Raw genomic sequence first — 17,851 nt, 5'->3', positions numbered from 1 at the left:
TCTGGATCCATTTCATGCAGAAGACAGAGCTGCACTCCCCTCCTCTCTCCTGTCTGTTCTGTAGAAGAGCCTGAGAGAGGGCTCCAGGCCCCGAGTGTCTATGGATGATGCACTGTTCTCCCCCACGGAAAGAAAAGGGGATACATCCTGCCAATGATTTTCTTTCAATAAACGGTTTAAAATCTAACGAAAATTTCAAAAACACAGAAGAGGACAATAAGCACAAAATCTGGTCTGTGCTGTCTGAAACTTTAAGAAGAGAAAATATTGACTACACTATTCCTTGCATTAAATGAAGATATATGATTTTGCAGTCTATATAATAAACAGACACTCTTTGTGTCAAAAGAACAGGGTAATAGAAAAAATAATGAACATGGAATTGAGGAATGCTCTAAACATGGGAGGACATGTTGAAAGACAGAAGGGACACAGAGGGGAAAATCCTAGTACCAAACAAGCACTGTAAAGTAGGATGAACCAGACTGCCCTGGTGGTCCAGTGGTTAGGAATCTGCCCGCTGATGCAGGGGACATGGGTTCGATTCCTGGTTCTGGGAAGATCACACATGCCATGGAGCAAGCCTGTGCGCCCCAACATGAGCCCACGTGCCTAAAGCCGGTGCTCTGCAGCAGGAGAAGCCACCACAAGAAGACTCACACCCCAACTAGAGAGTGGTAGCCCCCACTTGCCACAACTAGAGAAAGCCCGTCGATCAAGGAAGACCTAGCACAGCCTAAAATAAACTTTAAAAGTTACAGTGAACCTCTGGGAACATGGAAATTGTTCCAAGTCCACCATGATGAAGAGTTGACCAGGTTAAATGTCTTCTACATCAAAATTTCAGATGTCCCTATGTGGGAAACATTCCATTAACATGTACAGCCTGGTTCTATGAGTCACTAAGCAAAAGGACTTGGCAAAAATTACTTGACAGTGGTATCTGCAAAAAACAAAAAAAAAGTTAGTTCAGTTGATATTTACTCTGCATACTGTACTGATGTGCTCAGTCACAGCCAACTCTTTGCGACCCCATGGACTGCAGCCCACCAGGCTCCTCTGTCCATGGAATTTTCCAGGCATGAATAGGAGTGGGTTGCCATTTCCTTCTCCATTACTCTGCATAGTGCCAGAAAAAACATAGCCTATAACTTCTTTACATTCTGCTTAACCTAGAAACATATCTATTGTAAGCAGGGTTACTATATCAAATTCACGCCATATTGTTTGCTTTCATTATCAGCAAAAATATTTACAAATAGGACAATGACATCAAACTTTGTATTAGTATCTTTTTTAATTCAAATTTATTATGGCTTTAAGGAAATATTTGATTAGGCATCCAAGCTTTTGCTAAACCATAACATTTTAAAAATTATTCCTTTTGAGGTATTATTCAAAGCTGTATACACTTTATAAAAACATAATGAGATGAACAATTCATGATTTTATGTATTCATGCACAGTGAAGAGGAAATGATACCGAATCAAACTCCCAAACCCAAATGGCTGGGTAACTCAGTTAAATATTTTAAAGCTGATTTGTGTGTGTGCGTGTACAATTTTTAGTTACTACCAGAGCATCTAAAACTGATCTGAAAGCTGTTGTCCAAAACTCTTCAAATTCCTCAAATTCCATTTATTCTCTTTCTCAAATCAAAAGACTTAAACATACATAATTGAAGAACCAGTATGACCATTTTTCTCTTTAACAATAACATCTACTTCTGGATCAGTCAGATTTACAGCTAACTGACAGGTAGAATCTGGCTTCCTCCCAAAGCAGCCGTGATGAACTCCCTGAACACTGTTTTAGACAGGCGGGCCCTTGAGGTGTTCACTCCAGAAATCAGAAACATATGAGGTCATTTGCAAGCACTGCACAAGGACTGACTTTAGAGAGGCCTCTTGAAGCTACAGCCACAGTTGCAGAGTTCATGATGCTCAAACATGCTGCTCTAGTCCAGCAGAGATCTGTGCAGAAGATAATCAGAGAAGAATTTTCCAGGAAATGTTTTAAGACCCAACTCAAACCCAAGGTCTGAATTTAGTCTCTGATGAAAAAGATGTCTCCCAAACCTTTATTTTTCATTCCTGATTCTGTGAAAAGGAAAACCAACTTTAGTGTCTGTCCCACCTAGGTCCTCACTGCTTGGAGTTCAGGGCTTTTTCAGAAGATGTAATGACTTCCATTCTGTTTCTGAGGAACCAGTGGGGTTTCTTTTCTCTGGAAATGGTTCTGGCTCCCCCCAGAATGTGTAACATTTCATTAATCTTCACAGCAGTCTTCTGGGGTGGGCAGGACAGGTGAACTCTCTTCATTTCACTGACCAGACAATTAGCAGATGACTTGCCAAGTGGCTCGCTATAAGCAAGGCTCTGATGCCAGAAACGAGTGATCGAGTCCAGGACTTCAATGTTTTTATGCAAAGGCACCAAAAAGGGGTGTGACCGCTAACTTACTAACAGATCTCTTGATTTGAACAGATAGATAAAATCCATACATGAGTTATTCCCCTTGTATTAATCTAGACCAAAATCAAGAGTTGACTTGCAAATAAATCATGGCCACAAGTTTGCCCTTCATTTGTTGTAGACTAGCAAACACCTAATTGGCCCTCACTAGGAAACTATTTTTTTTGATGGGCAAGAGAAAGGAACTTAAAAATCCACAGCTGCCATGAGAGTGATCTAAGAGAGAAAGCTGATAGAATCAAATAAGCCCTGGGGGAGGAGAGATTTTAAAAAAAGTTCTCCAGGGGAGGGGAAAAAAAAAAGAATTCCCCAGGAAGTTACAAGGAAATGTATATTAATAACTTACTATCTTGAAGATTTTAAACCTAAGAAATGAAGCAAGCATATCATTGATGTTTTCCTACATGGCATATACATGTAAGTGACTATACTAATTAAACTAAGATTGTGTGATTAAGGAGACTTACGATTATAATATACTGAATTCCTCTTTATAATTACTGCTTTAAATCTAGCAAAAGAGATTCATCATCCTCTACCTTCACCTGGGGTTTAAAAGTAACTTTTAGAGGCTCGGGGGTCGAGATCTCCCCGCCTTCTTGGGGAGGATGCGTGGCACTGGCCTCCTCAGGGTCTGTTTCACTGAGCGCCTCGGGGTAGAGCTCACCGATGCGGCCCGGAGCCTCGCCCCTGGCAGTGATGTCCACCCCCATCTCCCTGACCTCTTCTGGACCCTCAGCCACCGCGCTGTCTTTGGTTTTCCGAAGGCCACGCATCTTAAAAGCTTCCCTTGAGGGAGCAGCATTGGAAATAGATTTCTTAAACCTCTCCCCCGACTGCCTCAGTCTCTCCCCCGACTGCCTCAGTCTCTCCCCCGATTGCCTCAGCCGCTCTCTCCTCTCTGGGGTCACTATTCTAGTCCTAATTCTGTTTACTTTCTTGTCAAAATTCTGCCGTGTCTTCTGCATGTTTTCTTTGGAAAAGGCCTTTTTGATGTTATCAATGCGCTCCTTGCCTGACTTTCTAAGCCTGGCAGACCTGCTCTCTTCAACAAAATATTCTTCATCCGAAGACAGATCAACTGGGGTATCGAAGACTTCGTCCTCCTCCCCTGGACTCTCAATCAAGCTTCTGTCTTTCACGACAGACAGGGAAGTCGGACACTGAACCTCCTCCTGAAGGAGAGAGAAAGCAAGCTTGTTAGTCATGGGTTCTTGGACCTTCCGGTCACACCTTTTCAATCTCCTCCACGGGTTGTTTATCCTCCACCCGCTCCTTAAATGCTGGTGTTTCTCAAGGTTTCTTTTTCTTCATCTCCCAAGCTCACCCTGAGCAACGTTATGCACTGCTCTACCTTCAAATCCAATGGCAAGCAGACTCACAAATCTTCCCTTCACCTCTCCCCTTCCCCTAAGATGAAGACTCATTTCCAACTGGCAGGCAGACTTCTTCACCTAGATGTAACGCAGGCACCTCTAACTTAACTTATCCAAAAATCAAGGCCTAACCATCACCCTTTCCTGGATCTCTCAGCACTAATACCTCCAGGTGTCATCCAGACAGAAACCTCAGAATCACTGTCCCAAATATTCCCTGCTCTCATCCAACATCCAACTGGTCACCAAGCGCTGTCGGTAACACTGCTTAACAACTAATAATTCCTCTGTTCCCTCCTCCTTCCTCCTTGCCTCTACCAGTGTCTTAATTCAAGCTCTGTAATCTCAGGCCTGAATTTATGAAATAGCTTCACCACCATATCACCTAAGTATTTCCTGTGAAATGTTCCTAAAACATAATCTGATCACATCCTTCCTCTACTTTAAAATATTTGGGAGCTCATCAATACTCAAAGGACAAAGAGTTCAAATTCTTTAGTATAATTAGACGGCTCTTAGGTTTGAACTACACCTGCTTTCCCAGCCCTCCAGTCCAGCCACACAAACACTCTGAGCGCCTTCAACACATGCTCTTCTCATCCCTCCACAGCTTCGTATACATGGTTTTTGCTACCTTAATTAAATACCTTTAAATGCTCTTTTCAACTTTGTAAATAAAATCTTTCTTTGAGTCAAACATGCCCAACCTCCCCAAGAGACCAATTCTGTCTCCAATTTATACCCAAACGACACAAAAGTACTTCTTGTTGTTGTTCACTCAATAAGTCGTGTCCGACTCTTTGTGACCCCATGGAATACAGCACGCCAGGCTTCCCTGTACTTCAAGTTTGCTCAGGTTCATATGCATTAAGTCGGTGATGCCATCCAACCATCTTCTACTTAACAATATTTTTCACAATCTGAATTGAACTGGAGCTCTACTCATTTATGTATGTCTCCCTGGGGCCTTCACTAAATAATAGGTTCCATGAAAGCCAAGGTGTATCTTATTTATGATTTATGCCCAGCATCCATCAGAGTGCCTTGCACATAGTAGGTATGCTCAACAAATGACTATTGGAACAAAGAAACACACGCCTTCATTCAACAAATTGTTACTAAGCACCCACAATGTACCAGTCAATATTCTAGGCACGGAGAACCTCCTGTGAGTAAAACAGTAAAAGAAACTATATTCTCAGAAAGAGAAATAAACAAGTTATCTATATATATGTTCGATGGTATAAATGTTAAGATGAAAAATAAAATGGGGAGTGGGGATACACTGGGGAAGATGCTCAGAAAGGTCTAAGAAGGTAACATCCAAGCCTAGACCTAAAGGTGAAGCATATCCCAGGGAGGAAAAGAGAAAGCAAAAGAGGCATCGTGACCGAAGCAGAATGGTCAAGGGTCAACAGAAGGAGAGAGGGTAAGAGAGAGAGCAAGAGGGCCAGCGCACCGAAGGCTCTGTAGCCAAGAATGCTTGTGGCTCTTATTCCGAGTGTGATAGGAAGCCTTCTGAAATGTTCTGCAGAAAACAGTGACATGATTTGACTCATGCTGTGAAAGGGTTACCCTGTTGAAATGAGGCAGTCGAGGGTAATGAGAAGCAGGGAGAGCAGGCAGAGACCACTGAGATCAATCAGGTGAGAGACAGTCAGGGTGTTGGCAGAGGTGGTGGTGAGAAGCGGTCTGATTCCAGATCCACTGTGAAGGTAGGAGTCAATGGGATCTACTGCTAGACTGAGATGTGGAGACGTCAAGGGTGATGATTCTCAAGTCCAGGGCCTGAGCAAATGAAGGACAGATTTGCATTTCACTAAGATTGGGAAGACAGTGGGAGGCAGAGACTGGAGGGAAAGGAGACTGACTAAGATGCTGAACATGCCGACTTTGATGCCCACTATATATCCATGCAGAGATGATGAGTAGGCAGTTGAATATATAAGTCTGGAATTCAGGAGAGGTCTGGACTCGAGATTTATATCTCTAGGAGTCATTAACATAAAGATGAAACTAAAAATCATGACCAGTTGAAAGAGACCACCAAGAGATTGAGTGAGTGAGTCTACACTCCATTACTCAAAACCCCTTGGAACCAACATACCTTTTAAAAATCAGAATATTTCAGATTTGGGAAAATAATATATAATATTCCCAGTGAGATCTTGGGAAGAAAAAAAATACGAACATTCACTCCAGGGTGGCAAAAAGAGTACGAATAGCCCCATGCTACCTGAGGTTGGGTTTTGCCTTCAAATTAGTTCAGGTCAAGTTAGGTCTTGCTGCCAAATAAGTTGCAAAAAATTTATTTTTAGAAATTCTTGAATTTTGGTGTTATAGACAGATAAATGGATTTTGGACCTAAAGATAAGAAGGAAGAGATGAGAAAGAATCAAAATGGAAAAATATCAGCCAGTGAGGCAGGAGGAAACCCAAGAGAGGAGGACACCCCAAGAAGCCCAGGGGAAAGAAGTATTAAGAAGAAAGGGAGGACCACAAATGTGCAAAAGAGAAGAAGAGAGGGAGGGAACAACTATGTCAATGTGTCAAAGGGTAAGGATGAGAACTGGATTGAAGTGGCAGACACTAGTAATCTTGAGAAGGAGCCCAAAAACACAGATGCTAAAGGACCTCAATTCACTATTTACAGGCTGCTTTTAAAACTAAACCAGAAAAGCTTTAAAGATCATGAGATTTCTAACTGAACCCATGAATTTTTTTAAAAGAAACTATGCTCCCAGGCTTCCCTGGGGGTCCAGTGGTTAAGAATTCGCCTTGTAATGCAGGGGACACATTGGTTCAACCTCTGGTCCACAACTAAGTCCATGCATCACAACTACTCAGCCCACGCTCTAAAGCCCACAAGTTGCAAATGCCGAGCCGGAGCCCACGTGACAACTACTGATGCCCATACACACCAGAGCCTGTGCTCCGCAACAAGAAAAGCCACTTTGTAGCATAGTACAGCTACACATTAGTCCCCGCCACTGGCCACAACTAAAAAAAGCCCTGTGTAGCAAGGAAGACCTAACACAGAGAAAAAAATGAATAAATAAATCTAAAATAAAACAAACAAAAAAATGTAACCTTACTTTGAGATCCAGATTAAATCTGTTCAACCAAAAAAATTTACTATGTAAGAAATATATTCATATACATTCCAAAATCTATCAGCCTGATAGTGACGAAGGTTTCCCTGGAACTTTATTTCTTTGGATACTTACTTAAAATTTAATTATTTGGCTATAGGATTGGACAGTCTAGGAGCTTAAAAAAAAAAAAGTCAGGGTGGGTATCTGATAGCTCTCTGATGAATCAGTTAGAAGCTGAAACTTTATTCCTCTCCTTTCCTGACCACCTGCTACCGGGAGCCGCTTCAGCAGCGCTGCGTGTGTGGGTGAGACTGAGGAGGTATTAGGAACAGAGCTGAAGAATCATTACTGTTTGGTGAGAAAAACCTTCACAATCCTACTGTAAAGAAATCAGACCTGGCTCAACTCAGGAATCACAAACCCTTCTTCAACTGCACAACAAACTCTACAAAATCAGGCTTAAAAACAAAACAGAGGTGAAGTCAGAGAAAGCACCTGTCCACTGAATCTATTTGTTGTAACACCCATGCATCGGAGATACCATGAGTTAGCGGTGAATACACTATAATAATAATTGAAAACAATTAGGGTTGAATTATAGTTGATTTCTAAGTATAATTATTATGCATCTTTTCATGTAAAATTCTAGGTAAGAAGATGATTTTTGTAACAAAACAAGTACTATGAATCGGAGTATAGTAGCCGTGATTATGAAAGTAATATAGCTAGAAGAATTCTGAATATTTACAAGTCCGGAACTTATCATTAGGGAAAGGCCTAATACCTCATTTGGGAAGCAAAGGCATGTGGTTAGTAAGCAAAATTGTTAGAAGGTATGATAATCCTCCTTCCTGGCTTTCATGGTGACAAGGTCACCAAGGTGAAAGCATGTTCAAAAAGAAATCATAATTGTATAATACAGAACAGATACTTTTTTTCAAAGCCAATGTCCAGGATTAGGTAAAAGCTCCACTGTACACAACTGTGGGAGATAAAGTACCAATAAAGTCTGCCACCGAAAGATATATCCAGCGAAATCTTTTTAAGGAAAAACCCAAATGGAAAGGTAAGCATGTTACAGCTAAATTACTCAGCTTCAAGTTAATTTTAGTAGAAGGCACAGTCTCAATAAAGACATGTGTGTGTGTGTATATATATACACATGTATTATGTATATATATACATATATTAACTATGAGAATAAATTTTAAGAATTTTGGGAATTCTCTGGTGGTCTAGTGGTTAAGATTTGGCTCTTTCACTGCCGTGGCACAGAGAACTGAGATCCCACAAGCAGAGCAGCCAAAAAAAATTATAAGAATTTTAACTGCTACGAAGAACCATATGAATGCTGTATGTGTGTTCGAACATCTAAGAATCCCCAAATCCATTGGTAGTTGCCTGTATCTTTTCTTCACAAGCACTTCCAATTACATGAGATAGCCACTGCTTATTGATAAAGGGCTGCTTACTCTGCACAACTTAATTTCACAGACTCTTTGTAGCATTATGCCTCTTAGTCGCTTTTTCATACCATCTTTTATTCATTCTAGTAACTGCTAGGGCCCAAAGAAAAGAAAAAAATAGCAAGTTTCAGGGAATAAACAGGTAAATATAGAAACAACTTTTTAAAAAAAGAATTGTATGTCAGCAGACACACAAGAGACAATCAGGACTTTTCAGAAACTCGTTTCATTAAGCCCCTGTAAACCTTGACTGTTACTGGGTCTACTCTTCACACAAAGGTTCTCAGGAGAAATGCTGGACACCAAGAATGTTTCCTGGCATGCCCCATGCAAGTGGAGCGTGAGATACACCCATGACTGTTAATGCCCTTGGAATAGTGAATTCAAGAATGAAGACTATATTCTCGTACTAAATCTAGACCCATCACATACACTGCTAAAGGCTTCTGACAGTAAGATGACAGGTGTGCGCGTGTGTGTGTGTTCCCAAAAAAAGTCTGGAGAAGAACTTTCAGGGACTTGGGGGGTGGGGAGGTGGGAAGAAATGGCAAAGCCCTTCAGATGGCATAGTCCAACCTACCTACCTCTGAAATCAGCAACCTTCTCTTCTCATTCTTTCTCCTAAATAACCAACAGGCTCTTCACAACAAATCCAAAATACCACTTACCATGCCAGTGTAACCTTATCAGTCAACAGTGGGCTACAGAGAACTGACTAAAGTGTAAAGAATCTCCTGGGGCATTAATGGCCCACATCCCTGGTATCTTACAAATACCCGCCCACATAATCCAACTGTGTTCCTATTTCAATTTGTTTTTATTCTTCTAGGCTTTTCCCCTATGCCTATGGGCATCCATCCATTTAAAAAATACAGCACGGTAACACTACATTCACCAGTGAACATCCCTGCACATTCCTGATTTTACGCATCCAGCGAGTTCTTTGACGTGAAATTTTGAGGCCAAAAGGTTTGTGAATTTTTAAGGTTCCTAACACATACTACCAAAACCACCCTCCAGAAATGTACCAATTAATATTCTACTAGCAGAAAATGAAAGTGCTTGTTATTTCCTATTCTTAAACTCAAAATATGTCTCAGTAACTATAAATACTTAAATAAGTGAAAGTGGAATTTTCCTCATTTATTTGGTCTTCTGTGAACTGACTAATGATGACTTTCCAATTTTTCTACCATGAGAGTTCAAGCATTTCCCTTTTGATTTGTAAGAGTTTTAAAACATATAATAGGTTTTAGGCATTTGCCATGGATGCATTCCTATCTCAAAAAACATGAGGGTTAAGTGCAGGGTAAGACAGGAACTTATAAGCTCAATACACAATGTCACATGGAAACTACCATATAAAATCAGCTAAGAGACATTAGAATCAAATACAAGGAATTACTTATGTGACTCCTATGCTTGTACAACTATAAGAAAAAAAAGAACTGTCTGATTGTTCATTAAGAAATACTGTTTTGCTTATAACTGTGACTTACACATTATATACAAAAAATTCAATAGACAAATTAATTTCTGCAAAGTTTACATTTTACTGTTTAGGGCTTTCCAGGCTCTCCAGAGCAAGGGGAAGAACCACATTGAGGGGCTACAGGTCCTCAGTTTCTTTTTTTTTCCCATACAACTAAGAGGTGTTTTAAACTGGAGGCTTCTTAGCTATCTTCTAGTTCTAACTTTCTCAAAGGCTATGAGAGGGCACCATGCTAATATGGCTAATATCCCCAAAGCGGATTACCAATATTAAGTTTCAAAGGCAAGAAATAGACTCAGCTATGATCCACAGTTCATATTACATGGAATGGCTGAGAAGCTCAAAACACTGACAAGATAGTACACCAGTTAACAGAGAAATGGCTTTATCCTGAGATCCCTGCTGATACAGAACTCCACCACACACAGGTATACAACAGTAACCATGTGACACTGGAAACTCGGATAAGATATGCTAGCCATTAAAGGATGCAAAAGATTGCAGTCATCGAGTTAAACACACAGCTTACCTGGAATATGACCACACGGAATTTGTTCTTCTTCATTATTTCTTCTTGCTTAGCTTCAACTTTTTTAACGTGAGTTTGTTGCTTCTCCACCCGGGCCTTCACGTCTTTAATGTGAGCACTGACCTTTCGGGTTTTCTCAAACAACTTGTTAATGACATAGCCCGTGTTGCTGTGAGACTGTGAAAACTTGAGCAGGTCAATCTGGACGGACTTGATGGCATTCTCCATCACCCTGTGTCTCTCCTCTATCCTCTTCTGGCTGGCCTGCACGCTGTCCACAATGGCAGCAACTTTGTCCAGCACGGTCACAATGGTGAGAGCGGCATCTTGGTCTTCATCTTCCGTCACATTCGACAGGCGATTCTGGTGGATTTTATCAGCATTTGAAGCCGACCCATTATGCTCCATTTTAATTATTTCTCAGTGAAAGATGTCTTACCACAATCAATTCTGGCACCGAGAGCAAAAAGTTAGCTTGATAACAGGCAACAGGGTTGCTTAAAGGGTTGGAAGCCCCACCCCTGGAGGCTGGTCAAGTATTTGTAACTACAAATACCCATACATGACTGTTCTGCAATATGAACCCTCCCAAAGCATTGGGTGCTGTTCCAAACATGCTTACTGACTGACTAAAGGGCTCAAATAAGACTGTGTGGGTAGAAGAGGGAAGCTTCTTAAAAAGAAAAGTTCCCTAAAGCCACCATGTTACTGATATTAAGCCTAGAAGCCAAATAACTAAATAAAGCAAACTTTAAGTGATGGGTGAAGCCTTTTGCCTTTAGACAATTTCAAGCATTATTTATAAAAAGCAAATGGGAATTCTGAACAAAAATCTGTTTTTTCCATTAATCTCACATATTAAATGTACTGATATGTCAACATCAAAGAATGCAATAAATAAACACACCAAAACAGAGGCCATATAGTGAAAACATTATATTATAACATGCTTTTCCAAACCAAATATTAAAATTAATATTTTGAACATATTCTTAAATTCTACATGCATACTTCTGAATACCTAAACTACATGTTAAACAGCTGAACACATTCTATTCACACTTCAGATCTTTAAACATCAACAATCTATTAGTATAGCTATTACTACAGAACAAATTTGGATAGAGGTCTGAGATGATTTTTAAGCTCACACAAAGAGCACCAATTGTTAACAATCATTTTTGCATTTTATTCACAAACACTGATACCATTGGTTTATTTATGTTAAAACAAATACTCTCTTTAAAAATGAATGTGTATTAAAGTAGTTTAAATGATAGAGTAGGCTTTATTCCAATCTGTTTGTTGAACAGACTATTTTCACAACATCTAAGTCTACTTTTCAGTGATCCATTTCATCATTGCTACCATATACTTTTAAAAATTAATTCAGAATTATTTTTTCAAAGAGAGAAATGATCAAATTCCAGTCCATACATCTTATAAATATTTTACATCTAACACACACAACTTTATAGTTCATGCGATAGGCAGTGTCTAAAAAATCAGTTAATAAATCTCAAAAACATTGAAATGTCTAAACACAGTGTCTTCTAGATTTTTTTTTTGTAAGAAAAGTAATCTGTAAACATCTTTACCTTTAGTTCATGCTTGGTCATTTGCTGTGGTCATTGTGGAAGAAGTGGGTATGACTTTGTAACCATTTGTGAAGTGGTCCATCTTTGCAAAAATATTACATTCCATGGGTAAAGAACAAGTCTTAGAATTACCATGTGGTACAAATTTGTGAAATCAATTTCTGTATTTAAAAACATAAAACAAAGACTACTAAACAGTCCAAAACTGTTGTAGCTGAATATTCTAAATACGAGCCAACAGTACTACACTAAAAATGTCCAAAAATAAGGCCTCTGAAATAAATATTTCCATTCTTTAAAAAAAGACATAATAAATGTACATCACATGGTCAGTGTACATATAAAAGTCACCAGTTCAAACCATTCTGGATGACGTATCTGAAGTAAAATGACCTAGGTTTTGCTTCTGTCGTCGTCCTCTATTATTTTTAGGGCATTTTCTGTTAAGAAAAAAGGAAAATGTCATTTTGTTTAGGATACTTCAAATGTTTCCAGGTTAATACACATTCCACACATAAAGCCATATTGCATATGACCACATGAAAGGGAAACAGACGCTACTTGACGACAGACCATCGTGTCAGACTGCCGTCCTTCCTACCAAGCTGGGAGGCGACAGGATTAGACACGCCACGCAGGTATGAACACAAACGAAACTCACTCCCAGGGTCTCCCACTGCATGTGCATCCCCAAGAGGAATTGCCACCCTTCTTCTGGCCTGGCAATCACCAAACCACAGTGACTGGTAACATGTAAACGTGTGATAGTAGAAAGGATCCTTGCTTATGTATTTTCTCTGAGCACAACACCACCCTCAAAATGACAAGGACAGCTTAGGTGAAGGGGAAATCAGGGAGAAATGTGCTTATTAACCTCAAATCAGAAAATACAGGAAATGCCTAGTTATTTTAGATGGTAACTCAGAAGAAGTCATTCAACACCCTGTTGGGACAAACCACAAAAGCCAGGACAGAACCGGGGGTAAGAGCCACTTCTGAGCCTGCTCGTACGGTTCTGGGCATGTTTCTCTGCGGTGCTTTAAAGCCTGTCATGCCATGTGCCTGCCCACTGGAATGTAAACGTGACCAGCTCTCACTGTGGACAAAGTGCTACATACTACACAACGCGGAATAAAGGAGGCTGGATGAGCTCCAGTAATTCTGAGTTTAGGCTCTGCTAGAAACTAGCTGTGCAACCCCCCTTTTTCTATAAGCAAAATATTAAGAGTTGGACTAACCTCTAAAATCTCCTCCAGCAAGAACTTTATAATCTAATGGTAAGAAAGTCTTGAGACAATGAGAACTTCTACCCTAAAGTTCCAGGTTTTTACCCATTTTCCAAGAGCACGACTTTGTCTTGATTTAAAGGCCTTGATGGTAACACTTCCAGTTTACATACTGTTTTTCACAAACTTTACCTTACTTATCCTCATAAAAACACTTGGAGGTGCACAGGGCTGGAATCAACTCCATTTGTCACATGGGAAGACTGACTGGGAGGGATGGCAATCTTCAATTGTCACAAACTCACCGTGAAACTAGACAAGTTCCTGAGACCAGGGTTTTTTTTTCATCTACACAATAAGGGGGTTTGGCCAAAGTGATATTCAACATGAAAGAAGATGCCAAGCATAAGAGAAGAACATTTCACTCCTGCAGTCTTCACAAATGTGCCAGTGGGAACATCCCTTTAAAGGAAGATTCCTCACATGTAACAGTCACCACAGGATAAGTGAACAGCTGTCGCAATGGACTGTGTGGGAGAGGCACTCCTTAAAAATGCAGTGCAGGTCAGCCCACGTGCATAATTATAATATCCTCAAGCCAAGGGAGCAAGACATTCTAGGGGTGAAAATGCCATAATAAAAAGGCCTCAGGAAGAGATCTATGATAAATTCAATGAGATGACCCTTCAGACATAGAGACAGAGGGTAGTGAGGACACTGTAACAGTTAAAAATAAATATAAGGCAACGCCTATGTGTCTGTGAAGGCAGCAGATGGACTTGGGATATAAACTGCTGCTGCTGCTAAGTCACTTCAGTCGTGTCCAACTCTGTGCAACCCCATAGACGGTAGCCCACTAGGCTCCCCCGTCCCTGGGATTCTCCAGGCAAGAAACTGGAGTGGGTTGCCATTTCCTTCTCCAATGCATAAAAATGAAAGATGAAAGTGAAATCGCTCAGTCGTGTCCGATTCTTAGCAACCCCATGGACTGCAGCCTACCAAGCTCCTCCGTCCATGGGATTTTCCAGGCAAGAGTACTGGAGTGACGGGATATAAACTAGAGATTACTAACTTGAATTCTCTGATAGCTTAGTTGGTAAAGAATCTGCCTGCAAGGCAGGAGACCAGGTCTAACCCCTGGGTCAGGAAGATTCCCTGGAGAAGGAAATGCCGCACTCCAGTATTCTTGCCTGGAGAATCCCATGGACAGAGGAGCCTGCTGGGCTACAGTCCATGGGGTCACAAGAAACAGACACGACTTAGCGACTAAACCACAACCACCACTAATTTGAAAACTACCTGCAAGGTAATTTTAATTTAGTAGCTGAGGATTATGGCACAGTGAAAATTGAGGCAAAGAGCTGGACAAAAGGCTGGATAGGATTTATAAAAGGGCTTAACCATCTCTCTGCTCTTGGGTGAAGTTTTCCCAACCTAGGGCACCAATTTCCTCACTTCTCTAGAAGGAAGGGGTTGAATACAAAGTAACTTCTTGCTGACTCTAAGGTCCTTCAATCTTTAAGGAACTAAAAATCACTGGGCCTCAAAATCTTCCCTTGCCGTTAACTTATTACCTTATTTCTTTCATTCACCTTCCAAATGATCTTTTATTCCACTCCTGCTTTACTCTAATAACATCCTAAATGGTCTTCCAAAACCTCACATTTTCTCTCCAATAAATTTTTCAGATGACACACAGAACTAACGCTCTGGGAAAATGATTCACACCAAGTCCCGCCCCTGTTGCAAAACCCTGAACTGCTACAAAATCAAGTCTGAATAGCACTCCCACAGGAGGATCATACTTAGCAAATGTATTTCCCAAGATGACTTAACATGGACCCCCCTCCTCTTGGTGGTTCAGCGGCAAGAGGAATGGTTTAGCAATCAGGCAGCACTGAATCCAAATCCAGACCCTTTCACTTACTAGCTGGAGGACCACAGGCAAACTGCTTCACCTCCGAGCCCATGTTAAATAGCCACAGGCAGCCCTGCTGTTACATGATGGGTCTATTTTTTCTATATTCTCTTTCTGCTGTCATTATTTTTTATAACGTTATGTCCCTACTTTAATCTACTGCCCAATTTCATATTCAGTAGTCTTGCCTAAGGGCAGATCATCTGTTCTATAGAATAAAGTCCACTGGCTTTTAGCACTGGTAATTTATGAAAAATATGTTACTGAGAAAAGAGTTTTTCATCATTTCTAGATTCATCATTTTAGCTCCAGATGGCTAAGACCACAGAAGGTCTGGCTTCTCCCCAGACTTCAGATAGAAGAGCCATAAATCCATTATGGCCTGCCAATATCTGCACTTGATATAGTCCAACCCTCAGCCCAGAATAATGCAGAAATGTATAGAGATGTTGTTTATGGGAGTCTGAACCAAACTGAAAGGAGGTAGGAAGAGGTAAGTGAGAAGAAAAGACCTGAGACTCAGAAGCATAAAGATGAACAAGATGAAAACTTAATCTTGTTTGAGTTCTCCAAGGTCCAGTTCAGTTCTGACTTACATATTTCCACTCAGCCTGGAAAACACCTCTTTTTAGGCCAACTGCACTCCAATTATGCCCTCTACTTTGCAGTTCAGTTATGATAAACTCCCAATGGTTTTAGTTAAGAGTATTTTAAAGTTTACTACTTATGACTGTATTCCAGAAAACGAAGTAATGCTAAGACAACATATTAAAAAAAGCAGTTTTCTTTAACTTCTGATTTCTTCCCTTCTTGTATTTACTGTGGATAAAGTATATTCTTAGGGCACAAGACCCAATCAGTTCTGCCGGACCTAGAAAGTTCCTGCCTGGCTCTTCAATGCATGTGCAGACCATCCTGCTACCATCACTGTCCCTGAAGGCAATGCTTAAAGCGGACACACAGTTCTAAGATCTCAAAATTCCTTTATGCCACTAAATACCCTCAGGCTCCCCCTGCCTGAGCCTAGATCTGCCTGTAACCCTGGGAATGAGTTCTTGACCAAATTCTAAAGCGGCATGACGGGGAGAGGTCAGACCTACATGGATACCTTAGAGAACTAATTCTAGGATTTCTTCCTAATATACTGATAGATGCCAAGTCCCCATTATTTTGAGCGCTTCAGGATTCTTCAGTAGCCCCCCACCTCTAATTGAAAGCTGGTATTTTGTAGGCCATTACCTACCTGGTTATGCACATGACAATTGCCACTATAATGGCAATCTGTACAGCTCCAATAATTGCTGCAATAAGTACATGAGTGAGCTTTTGCCTACTTGGCACTACATAGAGAATACTAAAGTCTGTCTTTTCACAGTGCTGTCCAGTGTAACCAGATTCACATCTGAAAAGGGGGAAAAAGAAAAAAAGGACTCCTATGAGATTTATAAATTTCAGTAATTCCAGGTTTTAAAATGAAAACACACAGAAGAAACAGCAAATCAGGCACTCTCCCACCATCTGAAAACACACTGTCATTATTGTATTTCCTTATACTCTTTTGGATACAACTATTTTACAAAGTGCTTCTTATCATTATATCACTTTAATTTAAAAGCTGCTAAGTAGTCTTTCTCACTGCCATTTAAAAATGGATTCACAATATCCCAATCAGCGACTAAAATACAGCAAACTCACCTATTCCTTGCTCTTAGACATATCAGTTATTTTCCATTTTTCGGAATTATGAGTTAGGTGTGGTGGATATTATGATGACTGTGCATTCTACATTTAGTGTTACCCCTTAGGCTAGATACTTGAAGTGGATTATTGAATAAATAGTTTTATAGACATTTACAGTTCTCTGAACATAACACCAAATTATATTCAGGACACTTCTCAGTGTACATAATATAATCATTTAAAGCACAAGGGGAGAGATGAAAATAAGTTATTAATGACAGAAACAGGGCTAAGCAGTCAAGTAAGTATAAATCTTAGAAATTATCTGAATTCCAATTAAGAGTAAATAAAAAGGCAACAACATCAGCTGATGATAATTTGACAGGGAGAAACATTTACTTAACAGAAAACTCACATTTTTTAGTTGACACAAGGACAGAAGTAAAATGTGTAAATTCGCCAGCCTTTGGTTACAAATGATTAATAAAACATTAGAAGTCTAAGGATAGAGTACTTATTAATGTCCCACATTTCATTACAGAGAAATAATTTTTAATAAAAAGACACATAGCAAGGGGCTTCCCTGGTGGCTCAGACAGTGGAAAAAAAAAAAGAATCCGCCTGCTATGCAGGAAACCCAGGTTCAATCCCTGGGTTGGGAAGTTCCCCTGGAGAAGGAACGGCAACCCACTCCAGTATTCTTGCCTGGAGAATCCCATGGACAGAGGAGCCTGGTGGGCTATAGTCCACAGGACTGCAAACAGTCGGATCTGACTAAGCAACTAACACACACATACACATAACAAGATAGAAATCTGAAAGCACAGAAACAGAGGAAGCCAGAGGGATGTGAGTCCACAAATCCTACCCTTGGGGGTCCCAGACACCTGCCAGAGGTTTTCATACTGGTTCTAAGCTTCCTAGCAGACAAAAAATAGCAGTTTGGTAGATACATAGATCATAAACATAACTGAGAGCCCAGAAATACACCTTTAC

General features: G+C 40.3%; 2 protein-coding genes across 2 annotated transcripts in view; both read right to left on the bottom strand.

Moving 5' to 3' along the window:
- Positions 1 to 1,288: 1,288 nt before the first annotated feature.
- CAVIN4 (caveolae associated protein 4) lies at positions 1,289 to 11,205 on the bottom strand. Its single transcript, XM_043453199.1, has 2 exons — positions 10,434 to 11,205; positions 1,289 to 3,650 (listed from the first exon to the last, which is right to left on the bottom strand). The coding sequence occupies exons 1-2, from the start codon at positions 10,839 to 10,841 to the stop codon at positions 2,973 to 2,975; spliced, it is 1,086 nt and encodes a 361-aa protein (XP_043309134.1). The 5' UTR covers positions 10,842 to 11,205; the 3' UTR covers positions 1,289 to 2,972.
- A 151-nt stretch (positions 11,206 to 11,356) lies between these two features.
- TMEFF1 (transmembrane protein with EGF like and two follistatin like domains 1) overlaps positions 11,357 to 17,851 on the bottom strand; it is a 92,905-nt gene continuing 86,410 nt past the window's right edge. Inside the window, exons 9-10 of the mRNA XM_043453198.1 lie at positions 16,419 to 16,577; positions 11,357 to 12,471 (exon numbers count right to left, since the gene is read on the bottom strand). Coding sequence (XP_043309133.1) covers positions 12,387 to 12,471; positions 16,419 to 16,577 — 244 coding nt within the window. The 3' untranslated portion in view covers positions 11,357 to 12,386. The remainder of the gene's footprint in view (positions 12,472 to 16,418; positions 16,578 to 17,851) is intronic.

This window comes from Cervus canadensis, chromosome 30 (assembly GCF_019320065.1).
Source record: "Cervus canadensis isolate Bull #8, Minnesota chromosome 30, ASM1932006v1, whole genome shotgun sequence".
NCBI lineage: Eukaryota > Metazoa > Chordata > Mammalia > Artiodactyla > Cervidae > Cervus > Cervus canadensis.
This window is presented reverse-complemented; position numbering and strand designations above follow the sequence as displayed.